General features: G+C 35.3%; 1 protein-coding gene across 1 annotated transcript in view; it reads left to right on the top strand.

Annotated features, from left to right (window-relative positions):
• Positions 1-827: 827 nt before the first annotated feature.
• Positions 828-26,770, top strand: part of Utp20 (UTP20 small subunit processome component) — a 94,323-nt gene continuing 68,380 nt past the window's right edge. Inside the window, exons 1-18 of the mRNA XM_071609595.1 lie at positions 828-1,021; positions 1,919-1,999; positions 5,349-5,415; positions 5,518-5,650; positions 6,108-6,296; positions 8,681-8,762; positions 9,452-9,589; positions 10,097-10,252; positions 10,985-11,131; positions 11,210-11,344; positions 12,332-12,409; positions 14,239-14,417; positions 17,471-17,626; positions 17,759-17,847; positions 19,508-19,613; positions 22,577-22,727; positions 23,383-23,445; positions 24,182-24,340. Coding sequence (XP_071465696.1) covers positions 977-1,021; positions 1,919-1,999; positions 5,349-5,415; positions 5,518-5,650; positions 6,108-6,296; positions 8,681-8,762; positions 9,452-9,589; positions 10,097-10,252; positions 10,985-11,131; positions 11,210-11,344; positions 12,332-12,409; positions 14,239-14,417; positions 17,471-17,626; positions 17,759-17,847; positions 19,508-19,613; positions 22,577-22,727; positions 23,383-23,445; positions 24,182-24,340 — 2,154 coding nt within the window. The 5' untranslated portion in view covers positions 828-976. The remainder of the gene's footprint in view (positions 1,022-1,918; positions 2,000-5,348; positions 5,416-5,517; positions 5,651-6,107; positions 6,297-8,680; positions 8,763-9,451; positions 9,590-10,096; positions 10,253-10,984; positions 11,132-11,209; positions 11,345-12,331; positions 12,410-14,238; positions 14,418-17,470; positions 17,627-17,758; positions 17,848-19,507; positions 19,614-22,576; positions 22,728-23,382; positions 23,446-24,181; positions 24,341-26,770) is intronic.

The following is a 26,770-nucleotide window of genomic DNA, read 5'->3' as shown; positions in this document are numbered from 1 at the left end:
ACTTAACATCTCTCCTCGGCTCTCCCCCAAGATGTAAGGAACTCAAACTAAATATTTACAAACATAATTATTAATATTTTCTCTTGTTCACTCCTAGAATACTGGCCCATAGTAGACTCTAAGTAAATATTTGAACGAATCAATGTTAAGTGTGTGGGGATTATATTTAAAATTATATCTAAAAACTGTGTATATTATAAAATTGTACAATTATTTAAATATATGCTACGAATAGACATTAAAATGGAAAAAAAAAAACACCAAATGAGTTAACAGTACCTGAAAGTAAAAGATTTTTCTTTAAATTTCCTTTTCTGTTTTTAAAATTTATTCCAAGCAGAGTGGTTATCAGAATTTAAAAGCAAGTGACCTCAGTCTTAAATTCGGACACCAGCTGCATAATCTGTTTCCTAGCGTGCCAAAGAGGCTTGAAGATACAACCCTCCTTTATGCTTAGCGTTCACAATCAGCTTTACTGTGAAATTATGAATGGAAAGGGCTTTTGCACGGTGCAGGGTAATAGTGAGGAGCAGCTAATGTTAGCTGCTAATGATGACAAACTTAGTTGGTTTTTTTTTTTGCTTTCCTGGGGGTGCTGGGATCGAACTCAGGGCAGTGCTCTAGCATGAGCTACATCCCAAGCACCGCATGTTTTCTTTTATAATAAAAACACTTATCCTGCTAATAAGAAAAAAAAACACCCAGCCACGTGCCAGCCAGGACAACGCGGCCCCGCCCCTCGCCCGCTTCCGATCCGTGAGAGTGCGCCTGCTCCGACGCTTCTTCCGCCCACGTGACCCACTCAGGCTCCACCCCGCTCCCAACATGGCGCTGCCCTGGGACTCCATCCGCACGTGAGAAAGACTGGGCCACTGAGACTCGGAGAGTATCGCATGCGAGCCACTTTCTCCTGGCAGCGATCGGTTGTAGCTTCCACCCTTTTCGAGGCCCTCCGTGCCGCTGTCCCTCTTCAGCCATGAAGATAAAACCCATTTCCCACAAGACCGAGAATACCTACCGGGTGAGCGCGAGTGCTTGGGCCGGGAGCCGCGGGTACCTCCTGCCTCAGCTTAAGACTGGCACAGGAACTCTTGGGGCTGCAGAGTCTGGGCAGAGCGTGGGACACTTGTCAGGAGGCTCTGGCGAAAGTGGAAGATTCCGGGTGTAGTAAAAGTGGAGAGGGAAAGTTTTCAAGCTTTCGCTGACAGCTTGTGAGATTTGGGCCGTCCCGGGTTCCTTTCAGTCTAGAGTGAAATTTATTATCCCAGAATCTCCCTTGGTTTTTTATCTTTAAAAACCGAGCTGGAGAAGATAAGTGACTTCCAGCTAATGGCTACTGTTGCTCTTTTTCTGGGTGCTTCCTGGCAATTTGTTTCCAGGTTTAAAAATCACTCTTATTGCAGGTTTAAAAATCACTCTTATTGCAACAACTTAGCGGGTCCCTGCGCTTGTGTAGTGGTGTGAAACTAATAAATCCAGATAATCTAATCGTCAGCGTTTACCTAGGTTTACCAGTCTAGTATGGAAATCTTATTTGAAATGACATAGCTGGAAGAACTTAATGCAAATATACAGAAAAATTAATTATCCTCCAGTAGTAATGCAGTGTCTTTGTTTAAAGTCTTGTGCCATTCATTTGTTTTTATACTTACCCTTGTGTTTCATCAGTGATGCTTTCTTTTAGTTTAAAATTCGTTTATGTAGTTTATGATTGATAGAAAACACAAGTCTGAAATGCCAAGCAAAGCATACATTTATTTGTAATGATTGCACATAAGGGTTTTTGAACCTTTACACTTTTTTTTTTTTTGGTTTCACAAGAAAATTGCCCACATATGATTATTATATAGCACTCAGATATTCAAGATGCTATAAGTACTAAATGATAATGTATCTTAAATATGCTTTCCCTCCCCAGTTTCTTACATTTGCTGAACGATTGGGGAATGTGAATATTGATATTATTCACCGTATCGATAGAACAGCAAGTTATAAGGAGGTAAGAAAATGTGATATTAGAAAGTCTTAAAGTATTTGTGATGCTTTTCCTGTATTTTTTTTTCAGTGTTCTCTATTAATAAAAGTGATTTCTTTTTCAAACTATTCTTACATGAGCATGAAATGTATTAGACCTGTGGTGTCTCACACAGAAGCCATACTTGAAATGTAAAGAGCTCGTTCATATGTGGCTAGTTGTTACCATATTGGACAAGTATAGATAGGGAACATTTCTTTCCATCCTTGCAGAAAGTTCTGTTGAGTGATGCTATAAAGGCAGTTGATTTGACTTGATAATCAACTGGCTTTTGTGATTCAAGCCTTTCCTTTTCTCTTGTGCATTCTGAGCACTGCTGCATATTTGTATTATTTTAAAGTGATTTTGATGAAGTCACTTTTCTGGGGCTTAGTTTCCTCTATTAAAAAAAATTGGGGGGTTAGACTACATGATTTTCCAGTTCTAATCACTTCTAACTATGTCATCCCTTTGGACAGAAATCTTCCTCATTTTACTGTATCAATTCATTATTCCTTCACTAACTAACCTTTTAAGGTCTTGTATAACATGCCTTTAACTTGAGAATTCAACTTTAGTTTTTATTCTTCATTTGGCTCTAGTCAAAGTCTACTCACTGTGTCTTTGAATGCATTGTGTCTTTATAGGTTCAGTGTGTTAAATCATGTTACCTAGGTAAGCACATAATGCTTTGGGAACTCATAGTGAAGACAGAGTACCCTAAATGCTTTGGAGGTATAGAATGTGGTGTCAAAGAGGTGATCTAGACAAGATGCTACTTGAATTGAATTTCATTGTTTGTATAGATTTTGGCATGGCAAGCAGGAGAGGGAGCACTATTCCAGGCTGAGGGAGAAGCCTACATAAAGGAACAGAGGCTAGGAAATTGCATGTCACATTTAAGGCAATACAAAGAAAGAATTTCATATGCCATTCTAAGTTCAGATTTTTCTTGAAGCTGTGGGAGTGAGAGACGTGAATCAAGCTTTAAGTTTTTGATCTGCTTTTAGTGTAGAGGAAAGAATGGGTCTTGAGTCAGAGCAACCAGTTGTAAGGATCTGGTAGTTATTTTAAGTAAGAAATTATTATGGGGTAGTTCCAGTCAAGATGGAGAGAAGGGAAGAATTCCAAAGATACTAAGGAAGTATGACCTACTGGATATGCAGGAAGGAGGAGAATGGTGTTAAAGGTTTTGGTTCTTATAACTGGGTGATTGAGGATGTCACTTATCAAGATAGAGTTGTAGGAAGAGGAGCATGAGTTTTGGAGAGAAGATAATTTGTTGCATTTGAGACTAGTAGAATTTGATATTCAGTACCTATGGACATGAAAATGATACTATTCAAAAGATATTTGGGTATATGGATCTCGAGAATAGATGATTTCAGAGGTAGAATTAGATTTGACATTCAGCAGATGGTTTATAGTTTAAGCCATAGAAAAGTTCAAAAGTACTAAGGGGTAGAATGTTAATTTAGAGAGCATGGGATAGGATCCTGGGCTGGGTGGTCTAGAATGGCCTCAGTCACATGATTGGCAGCTGGCTGGGGCTTGCTGGTCTTGATTCTCCTCATGCCTCTTTTTCTCCAATAGACTAGTCTTCTTTTTATGATGGAGAATCTTTCTAAGAGAGTAAAAGTAGAAGCTGCAAAACTTCATAAAGCCTTGCTTTTGGTGTCACAGTGTCTCTTCCATTGAATGTTATTGGCCAGAGCAAGTCTTGAGGCCAGGCCAGATTCATGAGATTAGGAAATAGACTCCATCTCTTGGTGGGAAGAGCAGGGATGTGGTATGTCATAAGTGTCTGACATGTGTCAGTCAGTATGGAATGCTAGAAATATCTTTTTCATTTAGATTTTAAACTGTAATGTTTAGTTTTCTTCTACCTTGGGGGTGCTAAATAAAATTTAATGGGATTTTCTTTTTCCTATATTCTCCTTATTTATTTTTATTTTACCTCATTTTTATCTTTTAAAGTTTTCAAAGCACAATTTAATGGAAAAAAATTTTTTTAAATATTGTTTTAGTTGTCAGTGAACCTTTATTTTATTTGTTTATCTGTGATGCTGAGAATCAATCCCAGTGCCTCACACATGCTAGGCAAGTGCTCTACCACTGAGCCACAGCCCCAGCCCTGAAAAAAAATTTTTTTGGCATGTTGTTCAGGTATGTGCCTAGGTATTTTCTGTCTCTGTCTTTCTCTCTGTATATGTATGTGTGTGTGTATATATATGCATATATACACATGCATGGTAATGATTTGCTTATTGGCTTTATCTTTCAAAGAACAAAATAATATATACTGTGTTAATGAGATAACCAATATGTTGTGAACTTAGAAAAAAGACAGTTCTCCTTATTGCTAAGGAAATCATCATTAATGGTTCAGTATATGTGTATTCTTCCACAGTTTTCTCTCATACTCATATAAACATACGCCAACATTTACAGAGGTTTTTGTTTTGTAAAAATTAGATCCCAACATATATTTCACTATGTAACTTGGCTTTTGTCACTTTGGGAATATATCAACATTCAATATCCTCCTAGTTTAATATAAAACATAGTGGGGTTTTGTTTGTTTGTTTTGTTTTGTTTTTTAATGCTGGGGATTGAACTTCTTTTTCAATAGCCACATAATATATTTTACTACATTTAGACTATAGTTATTCCAACAGTTTTCCTATTGTTGGACTTTTAGGCTGTTTTGTTTCCACTATAGTAGAACTGAATATACATTTTTGTACTTCTATGTTTGAAGTTTTTTGTTTCAAAAAACTAGAGTTGCTAGATCAAAGGGTAAATCTATTTTTAATTTTAATAGAAATGCCAGATATCTTCGCCATAAAGTTGTAGCAGTTATTTCCAAAATCACCATGAAAGAACTGTAAAGAATCAGCACTTTTTTTTTTTCTGTGTCTAAACTTGCAAAAAAATAAAATAAAATAGAAAAAGAATTTTTTCCTATATGACTATTTTGTGGGCTTTAGAGAATTATTCATTACAACCAAATCAACAAAACATTGTTTTTATTTTACTTTTATATGTTGGTGCTCAGGATTAAACCCAGGGCCTGTGCATGGAAGGCAAACATTGTGCTACTGATTTACATTTCCAGCCTAAAACTTTGTTTTTATAAATTATCTGTTGATACTATCATTTCTAATTGCTTTTTAAAGTGTTAGTTAACATACTTTTCAAAAACAACTAAAAAAGACTTTAAACTCTTAGTTATTGTCTTACATATTAATATTATTATCATTATTATTATTGTTAAACTTTGTCATAGTTTTCTTGTACTTGTCTGATTAATGGACTGCTTTAATCTTGGCAGGAGGTTGAAACCTACTTCTTTGAGGGTCTGCTGAAATGGAGAGAATTAAATCTTACGGAACATTTCGGTATTTTAAATTTTGTTTTAATTTGTACTTTATATGTTCAAAACAGCTAAATAATAATGGGATAGAAAGCAGAACACATTCCTTTCTCTTTTTTTCACCCAGGCAAATTTTACAAAGAAGTTATTGGCAAATGCCAATCATTTAATCAGTTGGTCTATCATCAAAATGAGATCGTTCAGAGTTTGAAGACTCACCTGCAAATTAAGAACAGTTTTGCCTACCAACCCCTTTTGGAGTAAGTAACATCTTGAGAGAAAATTTGATATTTTTTTAATTTTTAAGAAAGATTGTGTTTTATAGCTGCACATGCCTTGGATCAGATATTTGTAATTTAGAAACAAGAAGAATTTACCTTTCCTGTTAGATCAGAATATCAGGAAAATGTGCATTATCATTAAACAGAATCCTAGGTGTGTAATTTTGCATTTTTCATGTACTCCTAAAAGAACCCCTTTTTTTTTTATACTATGGAAGCAGGTAACTACAACCTTGAAGGAATGCACCTTCTGACCTGATTTTTTTGTTGAACACTTTAAGATCTGAAGAATTTTGTATCTCTTAAGACTTGATTTAGAAGTATTTTTGAATTAATTAATCTGATGATCATAGGTAATCTATCATCATATAGATTTATAGCCTTTATTTAAAAAAAAAAAAAACTACATAATCAGTTTCTTCTTTTTTAAATCCAGTTTGGTTGTACAGTTGGCACGAGATCTGCAGATGGATTTCTATCCACACTTTCAAGATTTTTTCCTGACCATCACATCTATCCTAGAGACCCAGGACACCGAATTGTTAGAATGGGCTTTTACCTCACTGTCATATCTTTACAAGTACCTGTGGAGATTGATGGTGAAGGACATGTCCAATATATACAGGTGACCCTTTTCTCTCTCCAGTATGTTTTTTTATTTATATTTCTCTTCTGTCTGGCCGCTTCCTGACTCTAAACTATCTTTGCAACTTGATGCCTAATTATTTCCTTATATAGAGTTGATTTGCCAGCCAAAGTGACTCATTATCTAGTCTAGCAATCTGCGTTGAATGTGTCTTGTTTATATTGACCTAACCTTCTCTCATCTACAACTATTGAAATTATACCCAGTCATCCAAACCTAACTTGGATTTCATAACTTCCAAAAATATTCCCAGGCACCTTTACCAGAAGTGAAAGCATTTGTTTATTATCATTTATATTACACAGCTTTCATTTTAACTATTTGTAGTATAATGCTGTTTCCTTAAAACCCATGAACTCTTTCAGAATCCTGTCTTAAACACTTATTTACCCAGCTACCATTATGCTTACTAAGCCAAAAGAGATACCCAGTATTTTTGAGCTTATGTAGATAGGGAAGGAGAATGACTTCCATGGTAGCATTTTAAGGAAAGATTATTATCTGTTTAAATTTGGTATTTGATGGGATTTGGTCTCCTGATGGTTTCAACGTGGTAATCGCCACAGGAATACTTAAGATCATCGGTCAACTGTTTACCCGCTATCAGAAAGTGTGAGTATGGGATAGAACAGTGGTTTTGTGCCACCCCCTTTACCTGCCCACCCTTTTCTTTTAGGAACTTTGAACAACGAATGAGAAAGAAGTATTATTCTACTCTTGACTAGTTCTCTATGAAGCTTTGAATAAAATGATTAAAAGCCAAGATTGTGTCATTAACAACCTATGAGGTTTTTAGGGGAGTATAGTTTATTTGGTTTTATAACTTCAGCTGTCATAAAAACTATCACTTTTATGTCCCCTAAGAAAAGTTCTTTAATTCTAAATTTATTTGCTTTCAGTGTGTGACATCTTCAGTGGCCTGGATATTTTTACTTGAATATTGTTAAAACCAGGTTTTTAACACATCTCTGTTCACACCATCTTTTCTTACCTTTTATTTATTCCTGTGCTCATAAATATGAACTAAGGGCATACCTTGTACCAAGTCCCATTTGGTTGCCCATTTTTTATCAGTTATACTGACAGTCTTCCTGTATCACACCTTGAAAGCATATTTGACACAGTCATCTTCAAGGACTCTAAATCCACTTGATGCTGTTATGTACACACGTATTCTGAGTATTTACTGAATGCTCTCTGCTTGGAAGGCACTTGAGATATGGTCACAAATAAAAGATGAAAATCCCTCTTCTTTCCAAGACATTTTAATGGGGGAGAAACATCTGGGGTACATGCCTGGCATGTTCAATGAAGAACATGAATAATAATAAGAGCAATTAGGTGATGTCAGAGTACTAGTAGATGGGGGCCAGTTCATGGTGGGTCTTGTGGACTACTGTAAGATTTTTTATTTCATTGCAGCAGATACTTTAATGTCTCTTGGGTCTATCCTTCACCATTTTCCTCTATCATCAGCCCAAGTTTGCATGATGTTATCAGCTTTCCAAGTGGATTACCTGTCTCTCCCCCCTCCCCTTTATTTTATCCTTTCTCTTGCTCCCAAATTAATCTTTCTGAAAGTATTTGTTATTTAGCCATTATTTATTAGTACCTGCTGTGAGGAAGAAGTTGTGGGGAACTAGGAATATGGCCAAAATGAGAGAGAGATTCATATTCCATGCTCTTCCATATTAGAGAGGCCAATTTATGTAAGTAATTTGTTATAGCTGCATGGATATGTGACCTTCAGCAGGTTACTTAGTCTTTCTGTCTCAGTTTCATTATCTGTAGAATGAGAGTAATAATAGTACTCATCTCATAGAGTTCTTGTGCTGATTAAATGAAAGTAACACAGACTAAGTTCTTGCGTAGAGGTAAGTTAGAGTTCAAATTAATCTGCTTGGTGTTCACAGCTATCTGTTTACCTGAGTAACTTTTTCTGCAGCTTTTTTCAGCCTCCCACCTTTATTCTCCCCTAGCCTCTGCATCTCACCACCAACATTCTTCCTCTTTGAGACAGAATAGCCTCCTTATTATTTCTTGACCATGATCAATGCTGCCTGTTCTGTCTTTATTCTTCTGTTTATCCTAACATTCCCTATAGAATTTCTGTCATTCAGAACTCACTGCTAATTTTAGCTTTTCATGGAGTCTTTGCTATAAGACCAGCACCACTGAATGTGGGACTCTCAAGTCTTGCATTTGACATGTCAAATCTCCCAGTAATTAAGATGTTAAACTTGTGTTATACCTCTTAGGTATTCCTCGCATGCTTAGCACAATGTTAGTTTTATTGCTGACATGTAGTATATCTTTATTAGAGTTATATGGTTAATAAATTGTCTTATTTTTCTCATTTATAGCATGTATAGTACACTCCTGGCTCATAAAAAACTACACATAAGAAATTTTGCTGCTGAAAGCTTTACATTTTTGATGAGAAAGGTTAGTTTGATGTTTTATATATTTGCTGCTAGTTGATCATCAAGAATCTGATGACCAGAAGTAGACACTTTGTAATAATATGACTATTATGGCTTAACCTTTTAGAATACATAGACAAACCTGATACTACTTTGACTATATCTCTGTAAAGTTTAGTCTTTGCTCACTAACTAATTTGATGTAATTTGGGGTCACTCTTGTTATTTAGGTTTTTGGTAACTTTCTGTGTGTATATTTCAAAAGTATTTTCAAATTCAAATCCGTAATACATTCACAGTAAGATGAACAGGAAGTTGTGTAACAGTTTCCTTGAAAAATGGTAGCGTAGTGTGATTTATGTTTGTCTAAAAGTTTCCCTAGTAAATTTTAGACAGGTTTTGTAACAACAACAACAACAAAATAGGTATCACATTCTTCCACACTCATAAAATACAAATATATGATTTGCTTTAAATCATAGAATGTTGCCTTATGTAGTTTTTTGGGTAGGTATCTGCCTATCATACTAGTGAATTCATCACTCCTCTATGTGATTGTACAAACGAGAGTACACTATTGTAGTAACTCAAGAACATTACAAATGTTTGTTTGCTAAGTATGTTTAAATAAGAATATGTAGAATAGGAAGTAAGATTTCTTCATTTGAATGTATTTTTGTTGAAAATATACTTTTTCATTTTATATTTTAGGTCTCTGATAAAAATGCACTTTTCAATTTAATGTTCCTTGATCTTAATGACCATTCAGAAAAGGTGGAAGGTGTTGGGCAGTTGCTCTTTGAAATGTGCAAAGGAGTTAGAAATATGTTTCACTCCTGTACAGGCCAGGTAATTAATGATGGGAAGTTGTGGGTGGGGTCTATGTAAAAGGATTAAAGAGAAAAATAGAGAAGAATTAGGCAAATGTTATGGCAGAAGGATAGATAACCTAGAACAAATACAAAGCACTAAGTGGGAAAATTAGAGGATTAATAACATTGCTTCCTGCTGTAGGCCCTAGGTACATTTTTTGGTTCTAATTAGTTATACTTGAGAGTAGAATGCTTTCTGACACATCAACCCTGGGTATGTTTACTTTCAGAGTCATTTCTATCTTCTTCATTGTGGATAGTAGGAGGTAATAACACAGATATCAATGGGCACAAGTAGGTAGAGAGGGTCAGTTGTACAATAAAATTCCCCACCCTAGTTTGGGAATTCCTTGGGTCACAGTTAACCATCAAAGCTCCCATATCCTTGGTAATTCTTGAACAGATTTTTAAGGTAGCTAATTTAGAATGGTAAATCACAGTTTAATACTTAAAAATAATTTAAATTGTTCTTGTATTACTACAGGCAGTGAAACTAATTTTGCAAAAACTAGGACCAGTTACTGAAACAGAAACTCAATTACCATGGATTTTAGTTGGAGAAACACTCAAAAACATGGCCAAATCCACTGTATTCCACATCTACAAGGAACATTTTGGTACATTTTTTGACTGTTTGCAAGTGAGTTCTAAGTTTTAAAGATGGGTATATAATAAGAAGTGTTGAGTGTTTTTTTTGTTGTTGTTCTGAGTCTATCAGAGAGAGCACTCTTCTACCTACATTTTAAGATTTTCCTCTCCATTACCCTTAGTACTTTTTTTTATTTGATATGATGTCTTGAGATACAGTGATGTATAGTGTTACAAGAACCTTTGGACACACCTGTAACCCCAGCTGCTTGGGAGACTGAGGCAGGAGGATTGTAAGTTCAAAGCCAGCCTTGGCATCTTAGTGGGATCCATCTCAAAATAAAAATAATTAATTAAAAAGTTCTAGAGATGTGGCCCAGTGATACCTGGCTTCAATCTCTGGTTACCCACCCCCTCCCCCCCCAAAAAAAAGAGAGGCTCTGGATCCACACTGTCTGTTTAAATCTTGGCTCCACCACTTACTACTAGTGTAATTTGGGGAAGTTAATTTAAATCTCTATTCCTCAGTCTCGTGATCAGTAAGGATGATGTCAATATTCTTTACTTCAGGGTTGCTGTGAAAATGCTAATTACTTCAAAGAATTAAGAATTGATCATTCAGTAAATGGTATCTCTCATTATCTAGTGTATCCCCATAAATGTCTTTTCCTTTCAAAGCAAAAGAATGAAAAAGTGCAAATAGGTCACAACATTTTCATTATTGGATGAAAAATTGAGTTTAGTATCTTTCAGTTATTTTCTCTGTTAAATCCATTGTTTGCAGGAATCACTCCTGGACCTACATAACAAAGTAACAAAAAAGAACTGTTATGAAAGTTCTGAACAGATTAAAAGGTTATTAGAAATATATCTGATACTTGTGAAACATGGAAATGGATCAAAGGTAACTGAACCTACTGATGTGTGTAAGGTGAGTTCCCAACTTAATATGTTTAAAAGCTTGTTGATTAAAAGTGGATTTTACATTGTTTTTCTTTTATCTTTGCAGGTACTGTCTGAAACATTACAAATACCCAATCTCTCCACATCTTGCTGGGAAACTCTCTTGGATGTGATTTCTGCTTTGATTCTTGGTGAAAATGTTTCCTTGCCGGAGACCCTCATCAGAGAAACTATAGAAAAAGTAATTTATTTCAACAAATAGTAATTGAGTAGTTAATAACATGTTTGGCATCGAGTAAGCCTGCTGGGGAATACAAATGAAGCATGACAAAGGCTCTGTCCTCAAGGAATTTATAATCTTGTTAAGAAGACGTGTTGTATGCTGTAATGGAAATAAAGTGGGGTAAAAGCTAAATCTCGAGAGCAAATATTTAGTGAACATGGATAACTTACTATGTGTGAACTAGGTGTTCCAGGGATAACCCTGTAATCCCTACAGTTTGTGATGTTAGAGAATGGGCCTGGGAGTCAGTAGTTAAAATCTAGAGAACTGATTTGTTTGAGATACATATTGAATTATAACCATTAATTCTGCCTGGGATTGAGGAACAGAGAAAACATTTTTGAAGATTTATATTTGAAATAGTCCTTGAAGGTTCTGTTCTGCCAGTCATAAGAGTTTAAAAACACTAAGAAGGGACAGCAAAGACCTGTATTGAGAAATGTGTACAGTCTGGGCACATGGACACTTGAGGAAGTGTGATGTGATAGCCACAAAGCTCTGTTCAGCTTTGGAAAAATAAGTTGGGTTTTATCTTACAAGTCATGGAGGACCCTGGAAGAATTCTAAGCAGGGGCATGATTTGAAGAGACTGACATTTTAGTGATTTTTGAGAGATGGTTTGGAGGGAAGTGTGATTGAAAATGGATATATTAGATGCTTTCTAGCATCTCATAATGCAGCTGGACACATTGGAAAGGTTAGGATCATGCTTTTTGCCCTTTTACAATTTTGTGGAGCTGGGGAAAATCCTTAGGCAGGGCCTCTGTCATTGATAAAACAATGCCCCTTGCATCTGTGTGAGTTCCTTTGGAGAAGGCTGAGCCTTGGAACAGCATGCTGGTTGATGTGCCCTCCATTCCGTTAATGTATTCACTTTCTTTGGGGTAAAGGGGAAGGTATTCTCTAATTATACTTAAATTAATAGTTTTTACCCGTGGTTTGCAGATTTTTGAGAGCACATTGGAAAGACGTTTAATTTTGGATTTTTCTGAAGTCATGTTTGCTATGAAGCAGTTTGAGCAGGTGAGCAAGATACTAAGTTTTGAGTGTTCCTTGAATCTGTCGAGATAAAATAACCAAATTTGAAATTCTGTGATTTTTATTTGTTTTTGGAGAGAAACAGACTTAGTGTTTGATGTTTTAGTCGCTTCTTACTTTAAAGAAATTATATTCAGTTCTGGTTTACAGGTAAAACTTTATTCCAAATGCTAAAGCATTTAAAATGATATATAGCAAACAATCTGTCTTTAATAATTTTTAAGCTAGTTACAAAATCATGCAGTAAAATTGAAAAAAACAGTTTAAGAAACTTTTAGGTGAATTTGAAGCATAGAAAATAGTATCTGAAACAGCTTGTTTTTGAGGAACATTGAAAGTTTATTTCATTGCTTTAAAAGAAATACCTGATAGAACAAATCTTTTTGTCAAATCCAGAGTTTATTTTGCCTGTTTCCTCTTATGGCCATCAAGTATTTGCCACATCCTGTAACTAATAACCTTGCAGTATACTTACTTTCTGCTGGAGACAAAGGTAGAATTAATAGTTATAATTCAAAGACCTCTTGTATCAATTCTTAATAATATATAATTTTATTTGACTAAAAACTGAAAGGAAAAAAAAAAAAACACCTCTATTGTTCATGTCCTAGATCTCATTTCTGCTCCATGTGGACTTTATCTCACTCTTGATTTCTTAGCGACTATGTCTTTTCTTCTTCCATTTCCCTCCAGACCTTCGTTTATTTGTTTGTTTTTGTTTTTAATCATTTTTATGTAATTTAAAATAGTGGCATACATCTAAAGATAGTCATTTGTCCTCCACATTCACTTTACCAGCACCGACCAATATGAATGATTTTTGCTATTTTTTTTCTGGCATTTGCTTTATATTTTTGGGTCATCTGAATATACTACTTTTCCTTAGTTTGTTAGTTTTTGTCCTAATCTGTAGAATTCTTCATATAGTTAATGGATAAAAAAAAGTAAATCATCTTTGTGATAGAGTTACATCACAGGTTTTGGTTGAACCACATGGTTTCTGTAAACAAAGAGTGTTTATGACTATGTATCATTTTTTGCATGCCTTTGAATTTTTCCTGAAGTTAGTAATTACTTTATCTTTTAAAAACTAGAGTCTGTCTGCCAGCATCATTGTAAATACATGTCACACGGCAAACTGTCTGAGAAGTTAGCAGTTCAGTCAGTTCTTTTTACAATTCATTCTGAATGGGTTGCTTTCTTAACCCACTACACAGATGTTATAATAGGATGTCCTTTTCCTTCTCAATCCTGTTTCCTGGATCCCAGATTTCCTTCTTATTACAGTTTATTCTCTTATTTTAATGAACTATATTTTCCAGGGGTTCCCAAGAATGGTAAATGGAGGTAAAAGTTTTAAGATTTTTAATTAATTATTAAAACAACCAACTATGGGTAAATGGCAGAAAGTTCAGTAGAGGGAAGGAGAAGGGAGTGGGGAAGGGACAGTCCTGAGGTCTGGATTAGAATAAAATATTCTGTGCTTGTATAATTGTATCAAAATGGGTTTTAATGTTATGTATAACTAAAAAACACCCATTAAAATAAAAGATTTAGTACATCTGAAATTCTCTCCTTACAATACATTTTTAAAGCTGGATGTAAAATTCTAGATTGTAAATCATTTTCTTTCACAGTTTTTAGGGTATTGCATTGTCTTCTTTCATTGTTCCTATGGAGAATTTTAATGCTACTAGGATTCCTAATCCTTTGTTTATGAATTCATGGTTTTTTGAGATGTTATGATTTTTTCTTTTTTACCCATTCTAGAATTTTTATCTGTTAACAAGTGTGATTTCCTTTCTTTTCTTTAGCTTTTTCTGCCAAGCTTTCTCTTATATATTGAGAATTGCTTCTTAATTGATGACAATGTGGTCAAAGATGAAACCCTGGCCATTTTGGCCAAGCTTATTCTGAACAAAGCAGCACCTCCCACTGCTGGCTCCATGGCGATTGAAAAGTATCCTCTTGTTTTCTCACAGCAGACGGTGGGGTGAGTTCTCTAAGTCTGTTCCTGTAGTGTTGGTAAGATTACCTTTTTAAATATAGTGCACCAAGAATGCTGTAAAAAATGAAGCTCTATATGTTTTAACATATATAATGATAGATAAATATCAATGATTATTTATAAATAAGTAATACATATTATGTGGAAAAAGCAAGTTGTACATATAGTATGCATAACATGATCTCATTTCATAAAGTTTTCCTCCTCCCATACCACACTCTTAATTCTCTAGCTATAAAATAAGTTTTGAGATTTTTAAGTAAAAATCCTCATTATTCCTCTTTGTCAGAATTGTTTTAGTTATTCCTATTCCTTTTGCTTTTCTATGTCTACAGAAAAACTTTGCTGGGATTTTGTAAAGAATTGCATTAAGCCTTTTGATCAATTTGGGGAGAATTAACATCTCCCCAAGGATACAAAGACTGTTCATTTTGTTTTGTGTTGTCAGGAGATGGTGAGGAAAAATGAAGTGATTGTTCATTTTTAAATTTTATACTTTTGCCTTATTTAAGTTGTTTAAAGGACTATGAATTACTTTCTTAATTTCATTCAAAACAGGTTGAACCCTTTAGAAGTTAAAAGCAATCCATTTAAATATGTGAGAGGATTCAGCTTATCGTTTTACAAATAGTCAGGTGGATAAGCTTCTAGAAACTGTAGGTTAGGAAATGGGTTCCCTTGTAATTCCTTTGTGTTTACATTTGGTTTCATGTCTGTTGGATTAGTTCAATCTGTTCTGTGTTTATGGTTTGCTTTGAGGTAGTCAGAGGAAGTGCACATGTGTTGAGTTTGTGCTGAGCACTCAGCTTCAAAGTTTCACAGCATCCATTGAAGTGGGAGATACTGTCTCCACAGTCACATAGCAGTTAGCTTTGGAGGTTGATCAACTTGAGATTCTGAGGGAACCCATCTCTTTTAACACCTACTTACATCTTCTGCCTACTTTAAACCTATCTTCTTTATTAAAATGTGCCAACAGAATTTTAGTGTTTTAATTGACTGAACTCCAATTCCTGAGGAGTGGGTAGTGAGTAACTCCTATAGAATTATCCCTTTGAACCTTTTCTCTTGATTTTGCAACCTCAAACCAATCTCTAGCAGGCCCATTCCTTGCAAGTGGCCACAATTATGGTGTCTTCATTATGGGAATGAAGTTGCTTTGTTGGTTGAATTCCTTGAAGCCAAGGCACTAATGTGACTGGATATCAGACCTTCTCACACTGTTGTCTCAACCCTCTCAAATCCTCCTGAGAAGGTCACTTGGTAAAATCAATAAATAAATTGGATGTATTAATTTAAGGCAAGGGCTACAACTTCCTTGTCTGTCTGAGAAAACATTCCTCTGCTACTCACCCTCCCATGCCCCGGAGATATGGTATGTGTAAATGGTCACTTTTGTCTTAATTCCTTCTGTGAATAGCTTTAAATAATTGTTTCAGTAGTCTGGCAATAGTCCACTCATCAAGTTTGTTGAAGATAAAAAGATAATTAATGTGAAAATGCTTTTCAGAGTATTCTGTTGTTTGATAAATATTTATAGTATTAGGTAATGTTGGAGACACTGGTATACAACAATGAGTAAGAAAAAGATTTCTTTTGCGGGGAGATAATATTTTATGGGAAGGGACAGAATGAGGCAGATAAGCCCATAAGCAAGATGATTATAGATAGTGATAAAAAGGAGCATGAAGGAGGCACTCAGTATTCCTTTCTGGAGCAAGAATGTGTGGGCTGAGAAGGATTCAGCCTTGGTGGGAGCCAGATGAAAGACTTCCAGGCGGAGGGAAGAGTTATTACAAAGACTTTGGGAAAGGAATAAATTCAGCTTATTTCAGAAAGAGAAAGTCTCTGTGGGTAAAGAGCTCTAGAGAAGGAGGGAGTGGATGACAGGAGGTGAGGGAGGTAAGCAAGGGTCAGATCACATAGAACCTTAACACAGCAGAGGAACTCATGGCAGGTATGAAAAAGGTGGGGAATGACATGGCAACTAATCATTCTTTTTTTCCTTCTTTTTTTAAAAACATCTTAATAATTTGTAAGATTTTTGTAGATTGTTGATTCATGGTTACTGCCAAAAAAACTATACATCAAGATGTGGTGACTTTAAGTAGCTGACCTTTAAAATTAACCATTTCTTATAATTTCCTATCATTCAGTATCTTGATATGTATGAGACTGACTTTTTGACTAATTGTAATAATAAAAAGGGCATAGGAGTAAAAAACCTGACATTTCACTTTTTTTGCATAATAAGCTAATGTAACTGGTCATGGAGGGATTGGGGTTATAGCTCAGTGGTAGAGTACTTACCAAGTATGCCTGAGGCCCTGAGTTCCATCCCCAGCACCAAAGGGAAAACAAAACAACAAAATAAACAAAACAAAAAACTAGACATGGAGGACAAATTGGAAAACAAATAATTTTCCTTTATGATAAATTTTTCTTTAGATTTCTTTCAGATAGAATTGAGGCATAGTATGAGGGCAAGAATAAAAAGAGGCTAGCAAGAATAATATAGACTAACATACCCCAAACCACATGTCATATCAGAAAATGTTATTGTGTAATAATACACAGTAAAGCAGTAGGAGATTACTTGTAAATCATAATCATTTTTGTGATATTTGTTAACTTTAGTACAGTAACTTTGTAACAATTCTGCATTTGGAAAGTTGTAAAATTCATATGAAAAATGAAAGGGAATAGAGGAAATTAGTTCATTTGAATGAGTTATCCCTCCAGTTTTTAAAGACATAAATTAAGAAGTAATATCCAAAACTGAGAGAGACTTGGTTTAAGTTATGAAGCAAATTGAAATGGAAAGAAGTAGAGCCAGTGGAGTTGAAAGGACCTCACAGTGAAAATCAATGGAAGGACTCACATTTGTTTAGTTACTTATGTTCAACCACCACCACTAGTTCCCTCCTCCCCCAAAGTGCCACAATGAGAAGGAACCAGTGTCATTTCAAACTTTCGAGGGCAATAAGTGATTACATTGTCTCTAGTTTTAAACATTTACTTGAATTTTCATCCTATAGGTCCTACTTAAGGCAGAAGAAGACTAGATCCAAGGCAGGAAAGGAGCAGTTTCCAGTTTTGGACCATCTCTTATCTGTAATTCAGTTACCCCCAAGTAAAAATACTACTTACCTTTCACATTCTTGGGCAGCCCTTGTTGTTTTACCTCACATTAGGTAAGAAAATAAACTTTTAATTTTGAAAGGAATATAGCATGTGCCTAGAATATATTAGTTGTTCTTTACCATTCTGTGAAAAAGCCATTGGATGACTGAACTTTTCCCTTTTTCTCCCTACTTCTTGGACAGACCTCTTGAGAAAGAGAAGGTGATACCACTGGTTACATGCTTCATAGAATCACTTTTCATGACTGTTGACAGAGGGAGCTTCGGAAAAGGTCAGTTACAATCACCATTTGTTCTCTTTGTCTTTTCTGGCACACATAAAGTAATCATAAACACATGTAATAGCAGAGGATAATACTAACATTGTGTTCTGACATAACTCCTTATGTGATAAATACGGAAAAAAGAGCATAAGAAGGGCATGTTTCACTTGTACCCTGTAATATGTTGACCAAATCAAGGTGACTTGAACATAGGAAAGTCGAGTGTCAGAAGGATGCCATGGCATAGAAAACTGTTCAAGCCCCAGCCTGTGTCTTGCTCTGTGTGTCCTTTGCCTGCCCTACCCCGGGCATACACTTCATGCTCCAGGCATTTCTGTTTCTCACCCTGAGCAACATAATATTCTATTTGCCCTTGAACATGTGTTCCCTGTGCCTAGGGACCATTCTAGGTTTTGGCATTCGTTTAACTCTTAGTTACCTTTCAAAGCTGAGCTCAGGTAATAGTACCTCTGAGAAGGCCTTCCTGCCTTTTCCAAGCTGTATTGAACTTTTCTGCCCCACACCTCATTGCCTATTATATATGGGTACATCTCCCATATAAATAGCACCTTTTATTCAGTCAGTATTTGTTTGCTTTTCTCGTGTACCAAGATGTACATGAGACAGCAATTTAAAAGCAAGTATTTTGTTTTATTCTAGCACAGTATTTTCTCTTAACATATAAACATGGTAGTCATTTACTCACTTAAATAAGAAAAGATATCTCAAGTGCTGAGCAGCCGCATTTGTCTAGTAGTTACCATATTGGATTGTGGCTACAAAATAGCACAATAATTTTTAACATTGTATAAAGCTCTGTTGAGTAGTCTAGAGTGTAGAGCAAAGGTTGGCAAAAAGACCAGATAATAAATGTTTTAGATTTTGTAGACATGTTTTATCTTTGTTGCTTTTTTTTTTCCTCCTTAAGAACCCTTCAGAAATGCAAAAAGCATTCTTAGCTTATAGGCCATATAAAAACAGACTGTCTAATATATCTGACTTGTGGGCCACAGTTTACTGACCCCTCGGCTAGAAATTAAATGGGGTTTAATTAATATTAATTGAATATATTCAAGGTAATAGCTACTGGTATGTGACTTTTTATAAATTAGAAACTAATGCCAACATGAGTCTTATACAAAGATAATTTGGCTTTTTTAAGATCCAGAGGGTTGAGTCATTACTCAGGTTGAGTGTCCCTTATCTGAAATGCTTAGGACCAGAGTGTTTTAGATTTTTTTTCTGATTTTGGAATATTTACATAGGCTTCATTGGTTGAGCATCCTGACCTGGTAATCTGAAAATGGAAATGCTCCAAAATCCGGAACTTGTTGGGCATCATAGCAGTATTCAAAATGTTTCAGATTTTGGATTTTTTGGATTAGAGATGCCCAACCAGTATTTCATCCTCATCTCAATTAATGGCAAATAAGTTATTATTCTCTACTTCTAAATATATATTTACCTTAAAAAAGATAAAATATAAGGCTTGGAAACTTCTCTTTTCCTTTCTATTAATTCAGGTACCTGACAGATAATTTTTAGAAGGCACAGATTCACTTTAAAGTGAATTTACTTGTTCTATAAGTATCAGATGTTGGATAAACAAGATACTTGATAGTTGTGTCATAGAAATAATAAGCATTTTTTTCTGTCTTTCTGTGCTTAGGAAACTTATTTGTTCTTTGTCAAGCTGTAAGTACTCTGCTAAGTTTGGAAGAATCTTCTGAACTTCTTCATTTGGTTCCTGTGGAACGTGTAAAGAATTTAATATTGTAAGTAAGCAGATCTTTATTTGGCTTAATAATGAATAAAATATTTAAGTCTATTTTTGAGAACATAAAATAATTGTCTATAATTCAGACATAACAAAAATTCTTCTAAGATATTTCATACATGAATTGTATTCACATAGTAAAATTTAATATTGACTTAGATTCTCCAATTAAAATAAGATTTTTTTTTACAGTCTTTAAACACATATTCATCTTTGTGAAGGAGTATTGTTTTATATGTGTAAATTAAGGTGCAGTGTAAAGAGTTTATAATGGCAGTTGTTCCCAAATGTAACATTGCACAGTGTTGAACTTTCTTAACCTCTTTAATGATTCCAACTGACACATTCCTACCACTGTCATATTCTGCCCTACCATAACATAATGTGTTTCAGAACAATTTCCTTGTGATCTTTTTGCTGTGTACTGAAACAATCCAGTTTATTTAATTATTTATTGTTTAAGTTAGTTTGGCTAGCCTCTGATTTTGGTAGTAGCACCTTTTATTCAGTCAGTATTTGTTTGCTTTTCTCATGTACCAGGCTGTATTCTAGGCACTGGGAAACACAGTGGAATGAAGTAGACAGAATTCACTGCCATGGAGCTAATGTTCTAGCAAGAAGAGACACTAAACAGAACAAATAAATACAATATGTAGCAGCATGTAAAAAGGTGCTAGATACTATGAAGAAACCAGAGTAGTCTTCGGGTAGGAGAGTCTGAAGGTTAGGGTGAGTAGCAGTTCTAAATAAGGAAGGCCTCACATAGAAGGAGATACCTGAGAAGAAACTTGAAAGCAGGAGGGATATGGGGTCTAAGATGCTCCCTGGGGGCAATAGGTGTATAAACTTGAGCAGCAAGGGGTGTATTGTGGCCAAGCAGAGTGGGTGGGTAGTAGAATAAGAGGACACAGAGGTGGAAGTAGCAGACAGTATATGACCTTTAGGTAGAGGAAGGGCTTTGGCTTTTACTCTGAGTGAAAGGAGAGGGTTTTTGGCAGGGGATTGATTTAAACGGGATCACTTAGCTTACCCAGTTGAGAGGATAATTAGGAGACTTATGGCAATAATCCAGAATCTCTTTACATTTGTAAATCTGGGTGAAGTTGATGTTTTTCCATGGTTAATTGTATTGGTTTAAATGAACTTTCTTTAAAGAGGGAATATTTATTTGAATTCACCATATTTACCATATTGCATATTCCCCTTTTCTTGACTGTTGTGGTTAAAATTTCTCATCCTTTAGTCCTTGGTATAAGCAATGGAAGACAGCTAGAGTGTTTGAAACAAAACACATGCATAGCATACCAGAATGGGGTAATTATGTCCTCTGGGAAAGGGCCAGGTGGCAGTTAGCCTTAGAAGCCCATCAGAAGTGGATCCACTTTTGAGGTCAGGGTATGATCTTTCATTGTATGTACTGGGCCTTTCTCAGTGTTGTGCTATTACACTGAGTGTCTAGGTTTCACTGTCACTTCAGACTGGATTTGAAGTTTGTAACTCCGAGGCCATGGGTAAGTTAGTTGACCTTAGCTTCATTATAACTCAACAGAGGACAGTTAAAAAAGGAAAGGATAATAGTACTTACCTTGTGCAAACAAATTTGGATAATGTATGCAATAATAGTTAAAAAATGCATTTATTTATATGCAAATTGCTGTTGTGTGTACACTTTATACATTATTAAATCCTTACAACTCTGTAAGGTGTAGGTACTTGCGTTCTCCAAGGGAACTAGTTTCAAATTAACACCCTGGTCTCATTTGTTATCTCCTGCATGGATCATTGTCATAGTTGCCTAATGAGTTTCCTTACTTCTTCCCTTGTGTTACTGCTCTCTAGTCTATACCAGAAGCCAGAATGATTATTCTTTTAAATGTAAGATGATAGGTCATGTCACTCCATCGCTCACAACCTTCTAGTACAGTGCTTCTTAACTGAGAGAAATTGACTACTGGAGAGAGAAATGGACTCTTGTTTCTGGCATGTAGTGGAGAGAGGCTAGGGGTGCTACTAAGCACCATACCATGCAGAGGTCACCTCCCTGCAAAGATTCCAGCCTCAAATATCAATAGTACCAATATTTATTGAGAAACCCTGCTCTAGTGGTATCCAACGTCTTTATCAGATTCCTTGGGGCTCCATATGACTCCCACTCCTAAATCTTCAGCCACTGTTCTTTGTTAACTCAGTTTCAGCCAGACTGTTCTCCTTACTGTTCCCACAGACAAGCACATCTCAGGCTGTGGTGGCTTTACTTTCTCTCTTAAGATGTTCTTCCAGATACGTCTTAGCTCCCTTTTTCATTTCCTTCCAACCCTGCTTTCCATAATCTGGTCTCTGTTTAACCTCCCTCCACAGCACTCATCACTGTCATACTATTTGTTAGTTTACTTATTGGCTATCTTTCCCTGTTGGAATGCAGTTCCAGAAAGATAGAAATGTTGTCTTTTTTTTTTTTTTAACCGCTGTATCTGCAGTGTCTAGAAAAGTCACTGGCATATAGTAATATTGAGTAAATAATTGTTGGGTGAAGGTAGTACATAGAGATTAAGCTTGCTCAAGGTTATGCCACTGATGCATCGGGGCTGGGTCAAGACATGGGCTGCCCTACACCAGAACTCCTCTGCTGCTCCTCTTACTAGCTCCATGCCTAGTACCCAGCAGACACTTAATAAATATTACATATCTTCTTTTTATGTGACTGTCATTTTTCAGCTGTGTATATGGAGTGAAAATAGCATTGTAATCCTGCCTCTGCCTCCAATCAGCTATGTGCCCTGAACAGAGCACTCAGGGTCTCTAGGCCTCAGATTCTTCATCTATAAAATCATGATGCTACATGTCCAGTAAAACTTGTCCATGCTACCTTTTATATTTCCCTCAACAGTGATAATTTTATTTTACTGTCTAAATACTCCAAGGTGTATGTGCAATTTGGGTCTTATAAATATCTCATTGCAGAACATTTCCTTCGGAGCCATCTGTATTGCTGTTGGCTGATCTCTATTATCAGAGATTGTCTTTATGTGGCTGCAAAGGGCCACTTTCTGAGGAAGCTTTGATGGAATTATTTCCCAAGTTACAAGGAAACATTTCTACTGGTATATCTAAGGTAATACTGTTTTGTGGGATGTTCGCAGTCTCCATTTGTTTTTATGTGTATAGCCAGAAGTCATGAGAGCTCCTTAATCAGAAAGTGCTGCTGTGGAATGATTTCTCTTTAAAGCAAGGATTCCTAAAGATTAGCTTGCAAACTGCAGCAGAATTAGTTAGGGAGATTAATAAAAATATGAATGCCAGGTTCCCACCCCAAAAGATTCTGATTTAGTAGGGTTAGGGTGGAAATGGAAAATGTACATGGTGTTTTAAAGCCCCCTTGATGATTCTGGTGGTCATTTGGGTGTGTGGAAATATATGAGTAGGTTACTTAGGAATAAAAATAATACTGATTTTGGTTGAACTATAAGCTTAATCAGTTCCTTGCACTTATTTACAGAAGTACTTACAGTGTTATCATTCAGGAAAACAATATGGAATATTGGTCAGCATCGCTGTCTTAATCTGGTCTGGTCATTATATATATATATGCTCTTTTTGAATTAGGTATTTGTTGGTGTTGAATATGAAATAAGGGATAGAATAGGTGTCTATGACTCTGGTCAAATGGTATCTTTTTTTATTTTATAAAACTTAGATCTTACTGGCTGTAAATGAGTTTCTTCCTCCATATAAATTTGTAAGTGAAATACGCCTTTTACTTTCCCTAGATTCGGCTTTTGACAATAAGGATCCTAAACCATTTTGACATTCGGCTTCCGGAATTGATGGAGGTATTATAGCTGCTTGAGTGGAAGGTTTTTTAAAAACACAATTTTACACATTTTTTAAATTTCCAGAATGTTATATTTGCAGAAAACTAACACACTTTATAAATATCTCATGGAAATTGATATCTTTTTGAATTCTTACTCCCACCTAACAATAAGACCACAAACAAAAATCTAGGTAATTGATGAATATTCTTTTAAACTTTTTCAGTATACATACATAATTAAAGCAGATTTTATCATAAAAGTTTTCCATGTTAGTACCTATTGTGTTACCTTATTTTTTGAAGTTTTGAATAGTATTCCACAGTTTAAAATATCCTAGTTTTTCAGTTCCCTATTTGGTGGGTAAACACTGTAGTGAACCTCCTTTCACAACCTCTGTGTAGGGTTATATATATTATATTTCTGTAATGCAAACTATTGGAATTGTATAGTAAAAGTATGTATACATTTTATTTCAATAGATATTGCTAATCAGTTTGAGTCACTGTGAGAATTACTTTTCTGTTTACTTTACAATCCTGTGCTAAACACTAAACCTAAATTACCTGCCAAAAAGTAAATAATGAGGAAAAATGAACATTTTACCAAACCAAACCAAACAAAAATAGTTACCTAAGACATTAATATATTTTATTTTATTTTTATTTTTCAGACCTTTAGTTATATGTAATATTCTTTTACTTTTTGGATAAACCCCAATGTTGATCTGCTTGGGTTGTGTTTGGCTGTTCAGGGTGACGGGCTGTGTCAGCGGCAGTCTGCCTTTGCTATATTACGCCAGGCAGAACTTGTTCCTGCAACAGTGAGTGATTATAGAGAGAAGCTTCTTCACTTGAGAAAACTGAGGCATGATGTGGTGCAGACTGCAGTACCTGATGGGCTGTTACAGGAGGTAAAAATACCATCCTTTTCTGTTTCTTCCTTCTTAATTTACACTTCAAATCATATTTGGGGAAGCATATCAAATAGTTACCACCCCACCCCACACCCCCTGAAAAATTTTTTAAACAGGTAAATTCACAATTCTCTTAGATGCTGTGAGTTAACTAGCTCTACCAGCCTGTTAAATAGTAGGAATAATTTAGTACCTACTTTTTGACTGCATGAAGGTTTGAAACACTAATGACCAGTCTTTGTTTAGTTTTATGATTGCTTTTCCTGGTAGAATAGGGAAGTGACCAATTTAAAAGTTTGTTTTGTTTAGGGTCTCTGATGTTTCTCCAGTTTTAGCGTGTAGCACTACATTTTAGCATAAAATACGTCACTTTTAGCAGTTTAACTTCATTAACCTCAGACCTTAAAGATTGGGTTAATTTGTGAATAATTTCTTGTCATAAGTTCACTTTTAAACTGGTTTTATTCATGTAATGTTTTAAAAATTAGATTCCATCTTTAAAAAGAAGCTTTGAAGGGTAGAGTATAAAGAAATGATTGGTCTGGAGGTAGGAGGCCGAATTGTGTTATGTGAGGAGTCAGAATTGATTCTTGTAGTCCCTGGCATCATCACACAATAGTTTAGGTAGAGTGGTCAAGATTGTTGAAATCAAGGCCTATCTCTGCCACTTACTGAACCTAGAACTACACGGTGACTCAGTTTCCTTATTTGTGAAATTGGGAAAATACTTTTAGTTCACTGCTTTTTTTCTGGGAATTACATGAGATAAATATAAAATGTTAGAACAGTAGCTAGCACCTATTAAGCACTTGTATGGTAACTTTGAGATTATTAAAATTAATATTTTATCAAACATGTACTGATGTTTCAAAGACATCACATTGTGCTACAGTAGGGCAGGTTCCATGGTGAATGTGTAAGACAGTGTTCAAGGATTTCAGGCAGGGGTGATGTTTGACTGTACCCTCACAAGGGGATAATGTTCTATTTGAGAGGAAGAATATATGTAAGGGAAGCAAAGTCTGAGAGAATGTAGTTTATTTAGGGGAACTATACAGACTGACATATCTGAGAGTTTGCACAGGTATTAGGGTGCCTTGGTAGTTCAGTTTGTTGTTACTGACATTCTCTCCCTCATCTTAATTCAGTTATTCTACAATCTTTAGTTTACAAAGGTGATTGTTGTGCTTCTTGACAATAGATAATATTCTTTTCTTTGTTTTTTTACCTTATGCATTCATTAGATTAGATATTTTCTTTGAGCAATTTAGGTGTTAATCATCTAAGCATAGTGCTTTGCCCCACTGAACAGGTTTTCAAAGGAAATTTGTTTGTAGAATAAGTGAATGATAAATTATTTTTATTGTTCTATATTAGTTTACTAGAGACATACTTTGTAATTTTCTTTATTAGATTTTCTTTAAGTTACAAATTCAGTATGTTTTTATAATAATAATTGGGTTGGATTTTTGATCCCAGACATTTCCCTGGAAAGGCAAATGTCCATTAAACTACTGGAAGGAGACTGAGAGAACAGGATCCTTCTATATCCAGGTCCTTTTTACATCACGATGGTTTTAGTGTCCACCAAGGTGGTGGCTGGGTTTTAGGTTCAGAGAATGGCCATAAAATAGATACAATTTTTTCAATTGCTTTTTCACCCTGCCTGTAAAATACATAAGGAAAAAAAAATATACTTTCAAGAATAAAATTGTTCTTAATATTGATCTTGATTTCTGTCCTTATTAGTCTGAGAAAGATCAAATGCTATTTTACTTCTTATAAGTCTACTGTTTGAGAAGCACACATTTTATTAACTAGGTATTATTTCACTGGATTTAGGGAGCTGGAAGCAGAATGTGTTCCCAATTATGCACAAACTGAAAATATGACTATTAATTATTTACTGAGTTACTGACTTCTTTTGTCTAAAGCAACACAGAATACTTACAGTACCTTTCAGTTTTGCTGCTTAAAACTGTATGTCAAACTTAAAAATATTTTTACAAAACCCTAGATTGTCTTGCTCCTTTGTAAGAGTACCTTACAGTCACATGGTGTTTTATGTTTTCCCAGATAGTATACCCATTGCATAAGAAGCTCAAGGCTGAAGTATGTTAAAATGATTTGTTCAAGGTTATGTACTAGTGAGTATTCTAATTTTAGAATTGGAACTAAGATCCATATTGTCCAATTCCAAATCCAGTGCTTGAAATTGGATATTATTTTCTGTCATTTCTAGAGATAAAAGAACAATTATATATTGATTATCAACATATCATAGTTAGAATTACTTTGGCCAGTGTGCCCTGCACATAAAATGATGATTAGGTGTCTTTGTGTAATTTTATTTCTCTCAAAGCCTTGGGTAAATTGTGGATGTTGCTTCAAAAGTATTTGTAGAATTGGGCATGGTAGCACCCATCT

Source organism: Marmota flaviventris, chromosome 3 (genome assembly GCF_047511675.1).
Source record: "Marmota flaviventris isolate mMarFla1 chromosome 3, mMarFla1.hap1, whole genome shotgun sequence".
NCBI classification, from domain to species: domain Eukaryota; kingdom Metazoa; phylum Chordata; class Mammalia; order Rodentia; family Sciuridae; genus Marmota; species Marmota flaviventris.
The sequence above is the reverse complement of the archived record's forward strand: the minus strand, read 5'-3'. Positions and strand labels throughout refer to the sequence as shown.